General features: G+C 46.8%; 1 protein-coding gene across 1 annotated transcript in view; it reads left to right on the forward strand.

Annotated features, from left to right (window-relative positions):
* The first annotated feature begins 469 nt into the window (after positions 1 to 469).
* LOC137642142 (MICOS complex subunit Mic10-like) overlaps positions 470 to 21,125 on the forward strand; it is a 31,025-nt gene continuing 10,369 nt past the window's right edge. The window contains exon 1 of the mRNA XM_068374683.1: positions 470 to 728. Coding sequence (XP_068230784.1) covers positions 485 to 728 — 244 coding nt within the window. The 5' untranslated portion in view covers positions 470 to 484. The remainder of the gene's footprint in view (positions 729 to 21,125) is intronic.

Here is a 21,125-nt window from a genome sequence, read left to right on the forward strand (position 1 = left end):
CATGGCACTGTGATTTCGAGATGAACTAGCTAGTGTCATCATGATCAACACATGACAATAATCGTTTTTCAAGTTTCCGTTCCTTCACATGCTAACAGGAGTTTAGTGTTCATGAACCTATAATTTGGACGTTTAATTGCCACCCAATGTTTTGACATCAGTTTTAAACCGACCTGCACGAGAGACATTTTAAAAGGCCGTTTAAAAACTTGGGGGTAGATAGAGGGTTATAAACATTGAGTTATATACATTGTTCATCATTTATTCTTAATATGTTTTATGTTCATTTGAGTTATATACATTGTTCATCATTTATTCTAAATATGTTTTATGTTCATTTCAGATTGACCGTGGTCATTGTTCAATAATAAAGACATTTGAATAAATGGACCAAGCTCTTATTTAGGGACGTTAAAATAACTCTTTAGTATGGTTTATTTCTTGCATAGGTTACTCACTGTAATTCACATCATATTTGCGCGATATGTGCACTGTTTATGCAGCAGGTGCTTTTAGTAGTAGTAGTAGTATTATAGTAGTTAGGTATTGTATCACAGATTCACAGACAGTCCGACAGACAGTCGACAAACTCCACACTTGGATTGTTCGCTGGCTTCTGCTCAGACTGTCAGAGTTAAGAAGATCTAGAAGAATGGCAACATCCAAGTCCGAAGACATTTTAGGGCAAAAATGGGATCGATGTGTTGCTGATACACTTATTAAGATTGGTGAGAATTCATTTTTTCTTATGGTCAAAGAGACTTATGCATATGTTATGCATAAATAATGGAATGGAAATGGTTAGTGTGTGGCTTAACCTTTAAGGAAGGTACCCGGTTATGTCTTCGTCGTTTCTCCCATGGTCTCTTGGACAGTTACGAATTTAACCTTTAGGCTTTTTATACTTCCGTCGGCATTATGGCATTAGACTGTGGGAAATCAAATGTTTTTGTGTGTTCAATACATGATACTTAGTGAAATAAGGCAAACTGTGTAACCTGTTATTTTCCGACTCCCTCTCCATTTCCCTGGATAATACCGCTGGAAAAATCGCAAATCTGGGAAAAAAAAATTTAATATTTTGGTTAGCCTCTTCAATGATCCTTCTGGGGTCCCGGCCATAATTAATTAATTAATTAATGTTGACTGTTACCTCCTTAGTTTTCTTAATTTTACTATAGTTACGGACGGGAAAATCTTTTCTATTAAAAGGTTATTTCTATAATTTTACAGTTTTCATTATTCAAAGCCTTTGTTGTTGGTTTGGGGCGGACAGTATCAGTAATTAAAATGTGGGTAAATATTGATGATAACAGTATTCTTGGTGTATTTAAGGGTACTTAGACTTGTTCTGATGCAAATAATTTGGGGGAACCCATATTTTACAAGATTTAAAATTCCAAAATTTGACTGAATAACCACATTTAAAGAGTGAAACACATTTTGATCTAAGATTCTCCACCTAACCTAACCTAGAACCTGTATCATTCTCTCCCGGGGGACTCCGCCCCTTTGTGACCCCCCTTAGACTCCCATATCCGTAGCCTTTAAGACTGAGTTCCAACCTATCTACGTAATATTCTATTTCAGGCAAAGATAAGAAAATTTTGGTTAATATATGCTACTTTAATTACTAGCGAAATGGGAATTTGCTATAAGAAGTGGATGAGTGCTGGCTAGTTTGGGATTTTTCTCCATGTTAAATGGGGGCTGGGGCATACGAACTTGCATACATGTTGATGAAAATGTGATGTGTTTTTCACCCCAACTCCCTCTTTTGTTTACATTTGGGAGACTGATGGTGAGTTATTAGCATTGTGCATGCTTTATTTGGTTTCGCTTATGTGAGCCGTTTTGTTTTTTGTATGGCGTAATCATTACCTGGCTTTTAAACCAATTTCGAGCTTCCAAATATTTATGCACAAGTTCCCAGATGTTGTTCCACAACAGCCATTTTTTTCCACCCTCCCCTTCAGTTTCAACTTTACTACCATTATAGAAATACATCTCGAAGAGGGAAGTACAATCTATTTAAAAAATTAGTGTAATTTCATACATATTGGTAAGTGATTACAATAAAAATGTTCTCCGTTCGGTGTATAGCTATTGTTGCTCATGCGAAAGTAAAATGTATCCCCGAAATAGTTACCCACAGGGTTGGTGTGCGCAGTATATCCGTGTACCGCTTGCCAGAACTTAGGAGCAATGAGATTTATGTTTAATTCCGAGAAAAACAATCCATGGTGGAGCAGAAAATTTTATAAGGACATGAAATGAATCTTAGAGAATTGTGATATTTTAATTTTCATCTTAAATACTGTATATGATACTTTTAATTTCTAGCCAAATACATGAACCATATATTTTTTCTACTCGCTATCTTGTGTTTTATGCATTTCTGACCATGATTATTGCAGCAAACCACCCATTATGGGGACCCCAGTGGAAAACCGGGTTTTATTGGGTGGGGAAATGTCATAAATGAGTGATTTACAGCAATAATAATGGGCAGAAATGCAAAATAAGCCCAAGATAACCAGTTGGAAAAATATATGGTTCATGTAAATGGTTTAAAATAGGCCAAAACATGATTATTCAACTTTTGAGATTTGTAAAAGGGTACAGAACTTAACAAACCCAACGGCAACTGAACAAAGACTGTCATACCGGCCCAGATAACAACCGTACATAACTTATATCGTCAGAATATGGCATAGAATGGACATTAGTGCACCGTGATTACAGTGAGAATCGTGAAAAAAGTTGTGAATAGATTACTTACAAATATTTTGGCCATTGTTATCCGCGCACTACTTCACAAAATGAGCCAAACAATGACGTACATTCAGCAGTGTAAACAAAACTGAAAACCGTGCCGACTACCAGTGACAAATTTTTGTAGTGATTTCCATACTCTTATTATATGTCTCTTTTTGTGAACCGTAAACAGTGTTATTAATCCAATCACTATCTATCTATTGTGTAACACTCGAAACCAAATCCAATCATGGCCCAGCCTAAATGCCCAAGTATGGACTGGGCTCACCAGCCCCTGGCCAAGTCATTTCGTGCATTCAAGGCGCGCATGAACTTATACCTCGAAGACCAGGAAGTCACAGACCCGGGCAAGCAAGCAACTAAAATCAAAATTGCCCTCGGCGATGAGGGCATGAGGCGTATCTTGGCGAGCGGCCTCACTGAACAGGAGCAACGTGTGCCGCAGAACATATGGAGGCTTATTGAAAGTGAGGTTGATGCAACGGTCAAAATAAATTTCCGAGTTCACCGCCTCGAATTTGCAAATACCAAACAGAAACCTGCTGAAACAATCAGTCAATTCCTGGCCAGATTCTGTGAAAAAGCGACAAAGTGCGAGTTTGAAGACAGAGAACTCAACGAACGACTTATCGAAATGACCATACTACGAACACAATTCGAAGAATTTTGGAAAGAACTCCTAACTAAACCGAAGGGCTATGCTGTGAGCAACGTTCTAGAGAGAGGTCGGGAATACGAGGCCATTGCGGCCTCCACGGCATCATTACGCTCCATACAGATGAGCTCTGAGAACACAAGTACAAGCCATACCAACGTGGATGCAATTCGAAGGGAAAGCAACGAGCCACGGAACAAACTACAAACCACGGACAACCCCTGCTGGAACTGTGGGCTTAGCCATCCCATAAGGTCATGCCCCGCTTACAATGACAGATGCAGTGGTTGTGGCATCAAGGGGCACTGGAAAAAGATGTGCCGCAAAACTGATGGAGGCAGAACAATGCCAGGAGACAACATGCAACAGACACAACGTCAGAGCAAGACAAGAGGGCGCTCCTACCGACGGCCGAATCGGGCTCCTAACCACAGGCAACACGAAGTCATGGTTAATGAAAACCCTAATCTTGATGAAGAAAGAGATTATATGCCAAACTTCGACATGATAACGATATCCGACATAGGAGTGGCACTGAAACGAGAAGCATTCTCAAAGCTCATGGTCAAGCATGAAAACCCCCCAGCCTATGGGCCCCTGAAACTCAAAATCGACACAGGTTCCGGTGGCAATACGCTGCCCTTGCGGACATACAAGCAAATGTTTGGTGATGCACCCACCAGCCTCGTACTATCCCCAGAACCATCAGTAAGACTAACATCATACAGTGGCGACAATATTCCCTGCCTAGGGTCACTAATGCTCAGCGTCCGCAAACTCAGCAACCCAGCATTCTCGCAAGAAAAGTTCTTCGTGGTTGATGTGTCTGGTCCAGCCATACTTGGCCTTCCCTCATGCCAAAAACTCGGTATTGTGGATATCAATGTCAACGACGTTACTGGAATACCTGAGCAACCAAGCCAACAAGGCCCTATTAGGTCAGTCGAACAACTAAAAGCACAATTCCCAGCACAGTTTGACTGTATCGGCAAACTAAAAGAGCCCGCGATGCTCCACCTCAAGGATGACGCGATACCTTTCTGTGATCCGCCCCGTAAGGTGAGTATCCACCTGAAGCCCCGCATCAAGTCCGAGCTTGACACTATGGAGAAAGAGGGGTTATCAGACGCGTAACGGCACACAGAGACTGGTGTAGCAGCCTTGTGTATGTCACAAAACCCGATGGAAGCCTACGGATCTGCCTGGACCCCAAGCGGCTCAACCAAAACCTCAAAAGATGTCCCCACAAGATTCCCACTCTAGAAGAGATCAACCCGGTATTCTCCAAAGCGAAAGTGTTCTCCAAGCTAGACGCCAAAGCAGGCTACTGGAGTATACCGCTACACGAGGACTCTCAACTACTGACAACGTTCCGAACACCACACGGCCGGTATTGTTGGACAAGGCTACCATTCGGGCTGAATGTAAGCCAGGACATATTTCAAGCCAGGATGGACTCCATCATCGAGAATCTCCCAGGTGTTGTTGGCATCGCTGATGACGTGGCAATATGTGGGAAAGACCAGTCGGAACACGACAAAAACCTGATGGGGTTCATGCAGCGTGCAGCCCAACACGGACTCAGCCTAAACTCAAAGAAATGCTCCATTTCAAAACCAGAAATCGAGTTTTTCGGAACACGCTATACCAGCAAGGGCATGATGCCAGACCTGTCAAAGGTACACGACCTGCATAGCATGCCGTCACCCTCCAATAAAGAGGAACTACAGAGATTTCTGGGAGTAATGACTTACCTCAGCCCCTATGTACCACATTACTCAGCTCAGTCACAAAGACTTCGAGATCTGATCAAGGAAGATGTGCCCTTCCAATGGGAAGAAGACCATGAATCCACCTATTAACACCTGAAACGCCAAATAGCACCATCAAGCACGCTGTCTTACTATGACCCAACTCGACCCGTGACTCTTGAAGTCGATGCATCGCAAAAAGGCCTCGGGGCGGCCCTCATCCAAGACGGGAAGGTAATAGCCTTCGCCAGCAAAGCCCTGACACCAACGCAGGCAAATTACAGCGATATCGAGCGAGAGGCCCTTGGACTAGTACACGGTGTGCAACGATTTCATACCTACCTATACGGAAGAGACTTCGAAGCTGTCACTGACCACAAACCCCTCGTTAATATCTGGGAGAAGCCACTTATCAGTGCCCCACCTAGACTACAATGTCTCTTCTTGAAACTGCAGGGGTATGACATGAGGGTCAAGTACAAGGAAGGACGAACCCTTGTACTCTCCGACGCCCTATCACACCTTCCTAACCCACAAAATGACAAGGAAATCCCTTTGGATACACGAGTGGACGGACTGGAACTAGATGACATCGACGTGATATCAGTTGCACTCATAAAATTTGGTCCCCAGATTTTGGAAGAGGTCCGCCATAGGTCTGACACCGACCCAGTGCTGCGCACTCTCAAGCATACTATCATCGAGGGTTGGCCTACCTCAGTAAAAGGCTGTCACCCCGATATCCGCCAGTTTTTCTCATACAGAGAATGCCTTGCCGTGGAAGACGGAGTCATATTCAAAGGGCGACAAGTTATCATCCCCAAAGAGGTCAGAGGCCGGGTATTGGACCAGCTCCACCGGTCCCACCAAGGGATCACAAAAACACAAGCCCTGGCACGGGAGTGTGTATTCTGGCCCAACATTGCAAAGGATATAGAGGACAAGGTCAGGGCATGTGACATATGCCAGAAGTACCAGCCCCAGCAAAGTCCTAGTGAAACCACGCATCATGACATTCCCCCAATGCCCTGGTTCAAAGTCGCTTCGGACATCTTCCAAATTGGCCACAAGACATATCTGATCACAACTGATTATTTCACAAAATTCCCGATAGTCACCGAACTAAAAAACCTGTCATCTGAAAGTGTGGCCAACCACCTCAAATTCCTGTGTTCGCTGTTCGGATGCCCCAAAACCCTGGTCTCAGACAACGGACCTCAATACACGGGAGCAGCCATGAGGGACTTCACAAAAGCCTGGGGTATTGAGCACATCACATCAAGCCCACATTACCCTCAGTCCAATGGCCTCGCGGAGCGCGCAGTTGGAACATGCAAGGCGATTATCAAAAAATGCCTTGAGACAGGCGGTGATATGCATACTGCATTACTCCACTTACGGGCCACCCCGATCGACAATAAGACAACCAGCCCCGCAGAGCTCATGTTTGGTCGCCATGTGACCACTGACCTACCAGGCAGATACGAACCACATCTCGCACACATCACGACCCGCAACCACCTCCAGGACCGCCTAGGACCAAATCGGACACAACGGCACTTCACAGACCTCCAACCCGAACAACCAGTCCGAATATTCGACAAGGCCTGCCACACATGGGTGCCAGGCAGAGTGGTACGTAAGTCAGAAGAACCCCAATCATACATTGTGGAAGCCCAAAACGGAGTGTGTCTCAGGAGGAACCGGTCCCACATCCGTCCGACACCGCTCGCGACAAACACAGAACCGCCCAACACCCGGCAGCAGGCTCCAACATCATCAGCACAGCCTCCACCACGACCCGCCGATATATCGCTGCCGCCACCTAGTGAGACCGAAATAACCCACCAAAGACCCGCAACTAGTGATAACTCTACAGACCCGACAGCGGTGTATACCAAGTCAGGCCGGCTGGTGAAAACCCCATCCAGATATATTGAAAGTAACGCAGTCACATACCGTAAATTCCCATAAAGTGTTAAGTTAAATAATAATAATATACAACCCCCCCCTCGTTTCATGACCGAAAATTCTGGGAGGACGTTACCAGAGTTTGAAACTCAAGAAAAGTTATCCGTCTCAGGACTGATAAGTGATTCAGAATAATGAATTTTATTTGAAAATTTACGAGTCTCGGACTGGAGAACAGGCTCCATTTCGAACACTCGTTACATGTGTATCAGGTTTCCATTTTGTTTTAATATATTTTGGGTGTTGTTGTTCTTCGCATCAAAAAAAAAAAAAAAAAAAAAAAATATTTGCCATTTATTTTCATATTTATGACTGCCCTGCTGTAACCAACACTATTCTGACCAAAGTCTGCAAAGATAATAGCTATTGTGTTTATATTATTATCCACAATCACAAATTGTACTATGCATGTTTATTGTGAAGGGATGAAAACAATGGAATACGTTTGAATATGGAACTTTCATCGTTTATTTCTTTGTACTTATATGCCAGATTAGTTATTATGTGTAATCAATTCTTTGTATGTGATAAGGGGGATGTGGTATCATGTAGTCCCATGTAGCTATGAATAAAGGGCAGTCTCTACCTAGCACCCAAGCCATCAAGACCTGTCTTTTAATCACTGCAACCTCTTGCATATTATATCAGTTCCCAGGTCACAACCCCTGGAAGGGGGTGCAAGCCTCCCGGAACCCCCTTCCCAGATCACAACCGCTAGCCGGACACCTCCTTCCCAGGTCACAAACTAAAAGTAAATCACAAATAAATCCTTAGATTATGATAAAGTATATCTCAAATAAATCCTTTCATTATGAAAAAGTTAATCACAACTAATTCCTTACTTTATGATTGACATCGTCGCCTTTTTTGTTTTCTTGGCAATCATTACAAAAGCTTTGCAGTAGAAAATGTGCTGGCCTTCCCTGAAAATTAAGTCAGAATCGGACCTTTGAGGCCTTATTTCGCTGTTATTTTTTAATTTCACATGAGTAATAATAGCTTTACACTGAACGGAAAGCATTTCCATCATAATCAATTGCCGATATAAACGAAATTACACTAAATTTCGAAATAGATTGATGTTCACTCTTCGAGACATCATTACGAGATGGTGGCTAACTTAGAACTGAAGGCGAAGGTTGGAAAAAAAATGGCTGTTGTAGAACAACATCCGGGAACTTATGAAGAAGTAATTGTAAGCTGTTAATTGGTTTAAAAAAACCACGTGACAAATATGTCATTGTAAATGCACAGAAAGCTCCACAATCCACGGGAAAAAATGCATGCGCAGTAATTCCCCTTCAGTCTCTCAAATGTAAATAATGGACTTAGAGTAAAAAACAAACTTCACATTTAAATCGACCGATACGTAAGTTATTATGCCTCAGCTCCCATTAAACATATAGAGAAAAACAACAAACTAGCCAGCACTCGCCCATTTCGTATAGCGAATTTCATTTTCGCTAGCAATTAAACTATCATATATTAACCTCATCCACTTACATGAACCATATTTTTTTTCACACTGGTTATCTTGGGTTTATATTGCATTTCTGACCATTATTATTGCTGCAAATCGCATTTCCCATTAAAAAAATTCTGGTTACCCACTGGGGTCCCTCATAATTGTCTTTATATAAGGGGATCCAAAAACTCAGAAGCGGGTGGTTTGTCCCAATAAGTATGGCCAGAAATGCATAAAACACAAGATAGCAATTAGGAAAAATATATGGTTCATGTATTTGGCTAAAAATTAAAGTATCATAAATTTCCCCAAAATTTTCACCATAAAGAAACTTGATTTGACAATTGATTTTACTCGTCCCAACCAACTACAGTATGCACACCCACTTTATTCTATTTGTTCCGTAACCGAAATACAAACCTTAGCTATTTACATGGGGTATTACTTTTGGCGTAGCTGAATGACGAGCCATTAGATTTTTAATGAGGGTTAACTACCCCCTCGCTAGTTAGCGAGGGGGTAGAGCTACCCCTCCCCCCTCACACACCGGTGAACTGATTCACTTCGCTTATGGCTCGGGTGGTGGTCAGACGTGTCTACCTCACCCTCGCATATTGACAGCCTTAATCTTTTTTGCTTTTTCATTCAGTGTGTGTTCGGAAGTTGGCCTCTACCTCTATCATGCGGAAGTGCCCTGGCTTACCCGACCGACCTTGTGGGACTTTTATGTCGAGACGGACCCTCACACCTTGTGACCGTACTGCAGAGGTCAACGGTGTGATAGAGACAAAGTTTGCAGTGAGTGCAGGGAATGGTCTACCTCCCAGTGGGAGAGGTTTTCCCTGTGACGGAAGAAGTAGTCTAAGCGGGATCTTTCTCCTTCAGGGGTTGCCTTGAAGAAGGAAGGTTCCAAGGACTCTTCTTCCACTGCCCGAACCTCCTCCGAAGCTCCCACTCGATCGGTCTCTCGTGAGAGGCCGGCGAGTGGTAGCGTAGGCCATTCTTTTGTTGACCAACCTCGGGGTTCGGGAGAGGGAGTTGCCTCCCATAGCGAGGGAGCTCCTCCTCCTCCTCCTGGGGAGGATGTTAATAACTCTGTGTCTAATGATTATTTATTACAGCTTTGGGCTTCCTTGGGGCTTAAGGGTTCGCCCTCCAGGGAAGCCCTGTTTGACTTGATCCAGTTGGGAGCAGCTGTCAAGCAGTCGCCGGTGATAGCGGAGGTAGATCCTCTGTCTATCGTCGACGTTGTTGTGGCAGAGGCTTACGACGGGTTGGGTCAAACCCCTGCCTTGGTTGCTGATGTGGCTGAAGGCTCAGTTCCCCCCTCCGAACATCCTTCGAGGGAGGAGCTGAGTCCAACGGTCTCTCCTGCGGGTGATTCTCCCCCTCGGGGGAGTTCACTGACAGACTCCTCTTCGGGGGACCGATGATGGTGTTCCTGCTTCTAGTGGTCGTCTTCGCCGCAAGGCTCGCCCTCCTCTCCGCAGTAGAGGTCTTCCTTCTCCCTACAAGGGAGTTAGGAGGGGCCTCTTCGGTTCTTTGCCCTCGACATCCCCCGCAGAGGTTCCTCCTCAACGTGAGTCGACCGTTGCAGCTGCATCTCTGGACCTCTCTGCAGATCGTTCGCGATCTCCAACGCCTGCCAGACCTGTGGATCTTCCTTCTCCGTTCCTGGAAGCTGACGCGCTGTGGGCACCCACGCACCCCGTTTTCCAACGGCCTCCGGTCCCTTCGGGGAAGAAGGGCTTGTCTCACAATGTGAGCAAGTCCCTTGAGCTCCAGGTTTCACCTGCGTGCCCACGTTCTCCTGCGCGCACGCGCGCAGTAGCGCACAAGCGCTCTCCTGCTGTTGCGGAGGTCCTTCCTACGCGCCAGCGATCTCATGCAGCAGAGGCAGAGTCAACTCGTCAGTGCTCTCCTGCTCGTCACCGTACTCATGTTCGTCAGCGCTCTCCTGCTCGCCTACGCGCCAGCGATCTCCTGTGCACCAGCGATCTCCTACTCACCAACGCACATCTGCACTCCCTGTTCCTGACATGCGCCATGTGCGCCCACGATCTCCTGCGCGCCCACGATCTCCTGCGCGCCCACGATCTCCTGCGCGCCCACGATCTCCAGCTCGCTAGCGATCTTCTCCTGTGCGTCAGCGCACGCCATCGTTCGCCCGCGCGCCCACGATCCCCGGATCTGGGCTCAGGCAAGAAGATTCTTCCTTCTCCTACTCGCCCGCGATCACCTGCGCGCCCTTGGATCTCGCCCACGCGTCAGTCCTCGCCTGTGCGCCATCGTGCGCACTCGCCTTTGTGTAATTCCAGGGTTGGACGAGACACTACATGCCCACGCGCTCACGAGAAGTCTCCTGCACGCGTCCACGAGCAGCCTCCGGTACGCGCTTCTACACCTGCTGGCCCTGCGCTCCAGACCGCGCTCCTGCGCGCCAGCGATCTCCTGCGCGCCCGCGCGATCCATCGCCTGCGCGCAAGCACTCTTCAGCGCGCCCGGCGCCCACGATCCTGCTCGCCAGAGGTCACCTACGCGCCCACGCCCTATCTCTCCTGTGCGCGATCGCTCACCTTCTCGCCCTACGCGCCGTCATTCTCCCGGCCGCCAACGCTCGCCCTTACGGCGGCGCGCGCCCGCACTTACGAACCTGTGATTTGTCCATCGCGCGACCCCAAGCGCGATTCCCGACAGGTTTCGCAGCGCGAGCAGCCGAGCGAGTCTTCAGGAGCGCGGACTACCAGGTCATCATCTTCATGATCCCCCCCCCGCAAGCGCAGAACAGCGCGCTCGCAGGAGGATGGGAAGTCTTCAGAGAGGTCTAGGCACCAATCTTCTTCTTCCTTTCAAGCAGGCCCTGTGGTGTCTACTCCAAAGGATCACCCGATCCCCTTCCCTCCAGTGGGAGTCTCTGACACTGCGTCTGTCAGTCGACAGCCTTGGTTTGGGTCCCTTATCAGAGCTGTTGTCCAAGCTGTTAAGCCTGCCTTTGCTGATTTGGGTCTCAAACCAACGACCCCACTGAAGAGGAAGAGAGGAGTAGAGTTTGTGGTGACTTCTCCTAGGGTCAAACTGGCTCCTAAGAAGTCCGTAGAGAAGGCTCCTTCCCCCCCTCAGACATTCTCTCCTTCTGTGGACGAAGCTTTTCCGTGAGACCTCCCACCGCACCAATGGGAGAGACCCCACCACGAGTAGGAGAATCGTCGCATGCTGGGGCGGAGAAGAGCCCTCAGACTTTACGCCTTCCCACCATTCTGTCTGATGAGAAGGGTGCTCAACAAGACCAGACTATCGGTCAACCTGTCAATGACCTTATTAGCTCCGCTATGGCATCATGCAGAGTGGTTCCCGGACCTTCTGCAGCTCCTGACGGAACTCCCGAGAGAGCTTCCTCCACGACTCGAGCTACTCAAGCAACCACACTGCAACATCTTCCACAAAGCCATAGCATCGTTTCGGCTTCACGCCTGGAGACTGTCCAGCATCTGCTCACAGAGAGAGGCTTTTCGCAACAAGTTGCGGAGAGGATGTCTCGACACTTGTGAAAGTCATCTGCAGGGGTCTACCAGGCGAAATGGAGTGTCTTCTGTGGTTGGTGTCGTGGAAGGGGTATCTGTCCCCTCGATGCCACTATTCCAGCAATAGCGGAGTTTCTTGTGTATTTGCGGGAAGAAATGCGCCTTTCGGTCTCGGCGGTGAAAGGCTATCGCTCAGCATTAAGCCTGGCCTTCAGGCTGAAAGGAATTGACATTTCCTCCTCTCTGGAACTTTCTCTAGACATTTTCATCTGCCAGAACAAGTTAAACTAGTTACCGGTCTCGGATTGACATAAAATTGATTCTTCGTCTTGCAGTAATGTAATTATAGCCAAAAATCTACAAACTTATTGCAAATAATCAAGGCAAATATCACTAAAATTTTGTAACGATTACATAAACTCCAAATTTTTTCTTAGATAAATAAACTTGAACTTTGTTATATTAAATACTTACTTGTTCCTACACTAAATACAAACCCTCATTCTTTACTATAAGAGATATTCTAGCGCAAGCTGGAAAATACGGCAGAAAAACCTTAACAAGGTCGTTAACGACCGGACAGGTAATTACCCACCTGACAGTAGTGGAGAACCGCCGGTCGATGGCTGCTATTTACGTTCAATCGAATTCTGGCCGTCGCAGTGGTAACACCACTGCTCCTGCTTTATTTGCTGGCAGACTAGCCTTTCTTTTTTTTTTTTTGAGTTTTGATTAATCCTTTTTCTTTGTAGATGATGTCCTCTATTTTGAGGAAGTGTTCATGATGCCTTTATGTCACCGCTGGATGTGGATACTCTTTCTGTATGCCCCGTTACGGAGGTCATGGGTGTTCTGCTACCCTGTGGAGGATGGGTTCCCCTGCCGAGTATGTAGAAGTGGTCTTCACAGTACCTTCTCCTCCTCCTTCACTTCATTGTCCTCCCCTCTTTGGAGGCTAGGAGGGAGAGATAGAGAAGAGTAAAAGGAGAGATCGTACTCCTTTGCCCAGTCGTTCTCTCTGGAGTCACAGGCGACTTAGGAGGAGACATAATCGTTCTTGCTCTTCCTTGCCTTCTGTCTCTTCACGAGATGTCTCGCCGCTAGACTAAGCGCGCTCGTCACAAACTTTAGAGCTTCCTTCTTACCCTAACATAGGGCATCAAGAGCGTATGTGCCAACATGCGCATACGCGCCAACAAGAGCATAACTCCATCACGCGCCATGCGCTCACCTGCGCACAAACTCCTGTGCGCCACCAATCTTCTGCGCAATGGCACTCTCCTGCGCCTGCATGTGGGCATACGCGCCCATCACCATCCTACGCGACAGGTAAAACCTGCGCATCAACTTTCTACTGTTAGAAGGTCTTCTGACAATGCAGCCATGCTGCCTTCTCCCCCAGCGCCAGTGCTTACCAACGCGCTAGCGCTTTGCAACACGCCAGCGCTTATCAACGCGCCAGCACTTACCGGCGCACCAGCCTTCTCCTGCATTCGCAAGGATATGTGCGCACGCCTGCGCGCCCATATGATTCCACTATGGGGAATTTTCTCCTGCGCGCGCGCACTCCCTACGGCTGGCACAGACGTGCGAGATAACTCTCCCGCACGCCCGTTTACGCCTTCACCTAGATATTCTCACCGAAGAGACAGGCGAAATAGGAAGAGACGTTATCATTCTCGCTCTTTCTCGTCTTCTGTCTCTCCCCGAGACTTCCTGCCTCGAGATTATATACACTCGTACCACAAACCTGAGGAGAACGATCCCTCTCGTCATCCTTCTGCCTCGCAGTCGTCGTCATGCGAGGGATCATCTAAGAAATCAGGAGCGCGGTCAAGGGCAAAGCACGTCCTAACCTCGAACCCTCTTCTTCGCATATTAGTTTGAGGGTCTCCGTCCGCTCTAGAAAAAGTCAGATAGAGCGCTTCTCTTTGTTTTTCTCTCTATCTTCAGAGAGATCGCTCTTGCCTTTGAATTCTCGATCTGACCCTTTGGGGTCTCGTGACAAGGAAACCTCGGTTTCCCGGTGCGCTATCCCTTCGTTTTCTCAGCTAGTTGCTGAAACCTCGGGTTTTCGTGCATTTAGTCTCGCTGACACTTCGGTGTCTCGTGATAAGGGAGACTTCCGTTTTCCCGTTGCTCTAGCCCTACGGGTTCTCGCAACATAAACTCTAGGGGCACGCACGTTCATGCTGAACCTTCAGGTTCTCGCAACACAACCTCTAGGGGGCGCGCACGATCACGGTGAACCTTCGGGTTCTTGTGACACAAGTCATCAAGAGTGTTACTCTTAGGTCAGAGAGTCTTCGGACTCATGTCACGCGGAGTGTTCGCGTACGCCCATCCAACACTACGCCCATAACAATCAGGAGTTTTACTCTTATGGCAGAGTCTTCAGACCCAGTCACGCAGGTGTTCACACACAGTTAGCGCTACACACGCAAATCTCCGATCATACGCGGGGTCACTCTCGCTCCCGTGTTTCAGACAGGACAACCTCTTTAATTCCTTTGCTCCTTAATGAGTTTAGGATTTTGAGTCTCTCGGAAACCTCGAAAGAAGATGCAGGGGTTCGCCCCTTCTTCTCTTCGGTTGAGAGCAGAAGGGAAAAGGGAAACGTGTTAGAGAGGCTAAAAGAAAACGCCCAGATAGCAGCGACGTAGAACGCCTTGCCGAGGGCTTCGGCCGCTCTGTTCATTATCCTGCACTTCATGTGGCAGCTCATGAGCTGCCCATGTTACGAGGTAACACTCGTTGTCAACCTGCAACTTGATCAACTTATTGGGAAGCTTAGATTGCTGACAGGAGGTTCGCCTCCAGGGATTAGAGATCCTTCCCTTACGAGAGAGTGATAACCTTCCTAGGAATTGGTCTGCGTGAAAGATCCATCCCCCTAGGGAAAGCTTCCCCTCTTCAGACAGTCGGCAACCTTCCCTCCTTTGTAAGGAGTTGCGAACAGCTCAATGAGTTTTACCTCTGCTATCCCGTCCCCGAAGACTGTGCTTTCTCCCCTGGAGCTGGGGAAAAGCAAGTCTACGGCTTATGCCTCCTTCGGGGGAACTTTTCCCTGTGAGTATGCTTGGCTCAGGCGATGTCCTTCATCGGGAGGACTTCTCTCTCGTTCACGAGAGGAGATTTTTACGCCTACGTTTTTTCTGTAAAACTGGGAGAAAACTTGCCTTAGGCGATGTCCTAATTCAGAAGATCTTCTCTCTCGTTCGCGAGAGAGAGATTGTTACGCCTTTGCTTTTTTCTCATAGAACTGGGGGGAAAGCTTGTCTTAGACAATGTTCTCCTTCGGGAGAACTTCTCTCGTTCGCGAGAGAGAGATTATTACGCCTTCGCTTTTTTCCCATAGAACTGGGGGAAAGCTTATCTTAGGCAATGTTTTCCTTTGGGAGAACTTGTCTCTCGTTCGCGAGAGAGATTATTAAGCCTATGCTTTTTTCCCCATGAATAGGGAGAAAGCTTGTCTTAGGCCAAGTCCGCCTTCGGGAGGACTCCCTTCTCGTTTTCGAGAGGGTGATTTTTACGCCTACGTTTTTTTCCCTAGAAGTAGGAGAAAACTTGTCTTAAGCGACATCCTCCTTCGGGAGAACTTCTCTCGTCCGCGAGAGAGAGATTATTACACCTATGCTTTTTTCCCATAGATCTGGGAGAAAGTTTGCCTTAGGCGATGTCCTCCTTCGGGAGGACTTCTCCCTGGTTCGCGAGAGAGAAATTATTAAACCTACGCTTTTCCCCATAGAGAGGGGAGAAATCTTGCCTTTGGCAATCCTTCCTTCGGGAAGACTTTTCCCTCGTTGAGAGAGAAAAGTTAATACGCCTACCCTTTCCCCAATAGGGCAGGGAGAAATCTTGTTTTAGGTGATCTCCTTAGGGAGAAATCTTGTTTTAGGTGATCTCCTTAGGGAGAACTTTCCTACCAATCACGAGAAGAAACTTGTAGGAGTTTACTTATCTATGCTCCTCCCTCTTACGCTTTTTGGTTCTCCTCCAGGGGCGGAGCGAAAGCCTAGTATTAAGCGACATTCTCCTTCGGGAGAACAAATCTACCCTGCGAAGGAGTTATTTTCAACCCTGACGTTCTCCCCCTCATGCTGGTAGGAGACGTCTTTTTGATCCTACTGGTTCCCCTCACGTTGACCCCTCGGGGTCTTGTGACGATCACCCTTTCCCTGGGCGTGATTGGGAACCTTTAAACTTTCGTCATGTTTATCCTACGAGTTCTCATGACCTTAGGAGTCCTTCGGGCCTCTGTTGCGTTGGACTTTCGAGTTCACACGACTTGGAACCTTCGAGTTTGTTATGCGGAGTAGTCGGGCTCTCGTAACAATTAGCACAGAGTGTCCGTGCACGCGCGTAATTAGCGCTATGCACGCGATCATCGTCATTAAGAGTTTACTCTTATGACAGAGCCTTCCGACTCTCGTCAGCGGTCTTCGCCATTACCTCCAGACACTCTGACTTCTACCATTCATTCCCTTTCGATAAGAAAGATACGAGGGGTAAGATATAAGGTTTGTCTGCTACTCGCGTCTCCACTTTTTCCTGTAATAACACGCGAGGATTTATCGCAGCCTGAGGATTCCTCGTGAGTGCTGCCGTCGAGGGACTTAGAATCCTCCTATTTAAGGACTCTAAGAACTGTGTGTTATATCTCATGCCTCGGCGATTTGCATCTGTCTCCTCGACCCTTTGACTCTCCAGCCTTAGACAGGCTATGTATTGACAGTCTGTGGTTCGAGTCCCGCCCAGACTCGTTAGAGCCTTCAGTGCCATCCTTGTAAGCTAAGGTTGGTGGGAGCCTATAGATCCATCTGCTGAGTCTTCAGCAGCCACTGCCTGGCCTTCCCTGGTCCTAGTTGGGATGGAGAGGAGGCTTGGTCGTTGACCATATATGGTCAGTCTCTAGGACATTGTCCTAACGGCTAGTGCAATGTCACCGTCCCTCGCCTCTGCCTTTCTTGAGCAATCTTTAAACCTGGTCTGTTCTCCGAGCTCAGAGACGTCAACCTTCTCCTCTGATTTTAGATCCCCTCACGGTGAGGCTCACACCAGACTATCCTCGAAGAGACACTCAACTCTTCCAGGCTCTTCTCAGTCACAGAAGCCTCGGCAAGGGAAGCGACTTCAATGTCCCTTCTTGCTTGACACGTGGTGTGACATAGTCGGCTACCTTGCGAGCCATGAGGACTTGTCAAACCAAAACTCTAGGCAGACCCTACAAGAAGTCCTAACTGCTGGGGCTAAGACAATGGACTTCTTAATCGCTACAACAGCGACAATGTGAAGCAATTGGATCCTCAAAAGGAAGGATCAGTAGTTCCCAGACTTCCTTTTGTACCTCAGTGAGGAAAGCTTCTCTCAGTCTCGGCGATTTAGGGCTATCGCGCAGCCTTGAGCCTCATCTGTAGACGGAGAAAGGGTTGACCTCTCTGCCTCAGTAGACATCACCTTGGTTGTTTCGGTGTTGGAGTGATCTTGCCCCCCCACTTGAGATTAGACCATCTCCTTGAGACGTGTCTTACGTTCGCTGAAGGGTCTGCCCTATGTGCCCTTAAGGGCCTCAGACTACTCTCTGAACCTTAAGACCGTCTTCCTCGTACCTCTGTCGTCCGCTAAAAGGGTCAGTGAGCTACATGGTCTGTCTTACGTCGCCCATTCTAAGAGATGTGGTGGGGGGGGGCTAGTGTCTCGCAACTTCGTACCAGGCTTGGTGGCTAGACTCATAATCCTTCATCTACCGATGGGAGATTTCGAGATTTTCCACTCTCAATAGGTAACACAGGATGCAGTCCAGTCGTTGCTATGCCCAGTCAGGGTGTCAAAGAAATATCTGAGGCGCACCGGACTTTTCAGACCACGTCTCCGTCATCTCTTCCTTATACCAACAGGGTAAAGAAGAGAATCTCTCGCAACACCATCTCTCTGCCTTAAGAAAGTTATTGCGAGGTCTTTTCACGGAGACCCAGAGGCAGCACAACCCAGAGCACATCAAGTTAGGGGAGTGGCTGCCTCTCTAGCCTTTAAGAGAATTTTCTGTCTCCCAAGTCTTAAGTGTTGGGGTCTGGAAACGCCAATCTACATTCACTGCTCACTATCTGAGCGACGTGACACATAGGTCTCTAGACACCCTTTGTATAGGGCCTATTGTGACAGGTCAACAGATGCTGTTACTACCTTACGCCCTTTCAGGGGACAGTAACCATTGGTTGAGGATTCTGGGTTACACTAGGTTTTAAGAAGGTCATCCATCGATCTTCTTCGTCTCCTCCCCTACATCTGGGGATCCTAGCCTGTATCCAGTTTCAGCTGGACTTGCCAATGGAAATAAGGTATGATACTCATCTGATTCCTCTCACAGAGTATAAGTTATAGTCGTGGTCACGAGGTTTCCCCTTGGCAATGTCGAGGGAATCCTAAGTTTGAAGGGGTCCGAGTCGAATGTTCCTGACCCACTTCATCCTGAAACAATTGTTTCCATGAAGTTGCAAACCGTCAGTCGTACTGAGATTCTGGGGATCTACAAAGAAAGAAGATAACGGAAGATTGTTGCTTCAAAAGAGTCTAGTCTGAGGACTTATCTTCCCTAAAGATAGGGAACTCCTTGTCCACCCTGGCCTCAAGACTAAGTCTCCTATTGTAAAGAATGAGGGTTTGTATTTAGTGTAGGAACAAATGACAAACTTATAACAGAGTTTGTATTTTTCCTAACATACAAACCCGAATTCTTTACACAAATCTTCCCTCCATCACCACCCCCCTAGGATAGTCCTAACTAGAATCCGATTGAAGGTAAACAGCAGCTACCGACCGGCGGTCCCCCACCACTGTCAGGTGGGTAATTACCTGTCCAGTCGTTAACGACCTTGTTAAGGTTTTTCTGCCGTATTTTCCAGCTCGCGCTAGAATATCTCCTATAGTAAAGGATTCGGGTTTGTATGTTAGGAAAAATACAAACTCTGTTGTAAGTTTGTCATATTTCACATTATACAACAATAGTTGCGAAGGGTATGTGGTCACCTCTGTCTGTTACCTTGTTTGTAAGAAACTTTACAAAAAACTGCCATACAGTGGTACCTCTACATACGAATTTAATCCGTTCCACAACCGACTTCGGATGTAGAAAATGTTCGGATGTCGAAACTAATTTTCCCATAAGAATACATTGAAATAGGATTAATCCGTGGTTGAGCCCAAAAACCTATGATAACTTCTTAATAAACTACTACGCATAATTTCCCATGAGAATAATGCACACTAAATTAGATAATAGACATGTAAAAAAGAAGAATTATCAAAAAATGATAAATAAGAAACTGGTTTTTAGCGTCACTTTACCTTAGAAACTCCAGCGCAGGTGTTGTTGGTGTTGTTACGCAGAGAGGAGACGGACGGGCGGCGATGAGGTAGAGAGGTTAACTACGATAAACGTACACTACCGTAACTTATTCTAACTTACACTAAGTGAACTTTAACATAACTTAGATCATTTTTTTTTTTTTATTTTTATATTTTATATTTTTTTTTTACATTTTCTTTTCTTTTTGATGATTAATTTTGATCACTTTCACTCTCTACACTTAAAATTGATTGAATTTCTTTCGCTTCACTGTTTGCCGTTTTCTTTGTTTCACTTTCTTTCGCTTCACTCTTTGCCATTTTCTTTGAATCACTTACATCCTCTTCATCACGAGTTCGCTTCGTAGTTTTTTTAAAGAAATTATCGATAGATAGTTGCTTGGTAAGGCTTTTCAGAATGTTTTGAAAGTGAGTTAGGCAAACATCATCGAGCTGCGCAACTACACGACAAACCTGCAATTTTTTTGGGTGGTATTTGTCGATGAAGTCGACCACGTCTTGATATTTTCCTAACACCTCTTTTATATGCGCCGAACCTAACACATGTTCTACCTCCTCGATCCCTTCCTCGTCATCACTCATGTGCTCAGACATAGCATGGAGTTCCTTGAGCTCCTCTGTGGTAAGTTCGTTGTGATGTTCGGCGACGAGTTCTGTAACGTCATCTGCGTCGACCTCCAGACCCATGGACTTGCCAAGGGGGACGATTTCCTCTACGTCTTCCGCTGCACCCACCACGGGATCAGGTTCGGGGTCAAAACCTTCGAAATCTCGGGGAGAAACTGCATCAGGCCACAGCTTCTTCCAGGCAGAATTGAGGGTCCGTCGAGTTAATCGCACCTAAGCCTGATCTATGATCTTCAAGCAGTGCACGATGTTGAAGTGGCTCCTCCAAAATTCACGCAAAGTTAAATTCGTGCTTTGCATGACATTAAAGCACTGCTTAAATAAGTGCTTGGTGTACAGCTTCTTAAAATTAGAGATGACTTGCTGGTCCATGGGCTGGAGGATAGAGGTGGTATTCGGTGGAAGATACAGCACCTTTATGAACTTAAATTCATCGAAGATATCATCTTCAAATCCGGGGGGGGGGGGGGGGGGGGGTGAGCGGGTGCATTGTCAAGGCATAAAGGCAATTTCTGTTCATGAAGATACTTCTTCACAGAAGGGCCGAAAACTTGGTTAACCCATTGCACAAAGAATTGCCTAGTGACCCAGGCCTTCCAATTGGATCGCCAGAAAACATGAAGCTGGTCCTTATCGACGTTGTGTGCCTTAAAGGCCCTAGGGTTCTCGGAATGGTAAACCAGTAAGGGTTTGACTTTAAAGTCCCCGCTAGCGTTGGCACATAGGGCAAGAGTCAACCGATCCTTCATTGGCTTATGCCCAGGCAATTTCTTCTCTTTGGCGGTGATGTAGGTTCGACTGGGCATCTTCTTCCAAAACAGCCCGGTTTCATCACAATTAAACACTTGCTGCTCTACGTAGCCTTCTTCCAGCACGATCCTTTCAAAGTTCTTGACAAAGTCAGCTGCAGCCTTTGTGTCCGCACTAGCAGCCTCTCCGTGGCGAACAACTGAATGAATCCCGGACCGTTTTTTAAATTTCTCAAACCAGCC

Source organism: Palaemon carinicauda, chromosome 6, assembly GCF_036898095.1.
Source record: "Palaemon carinicauda isolate YSFRI2023 chromosome 6, ASM3689809v2, whole genome shotgun sequence".
Lineage (NCBI taxonomy): Eukaryota > Metazoa > Arthropoda > Malacostraca > Decapoda > Palaemonidae > Palaemon > Palaemon carinicauda.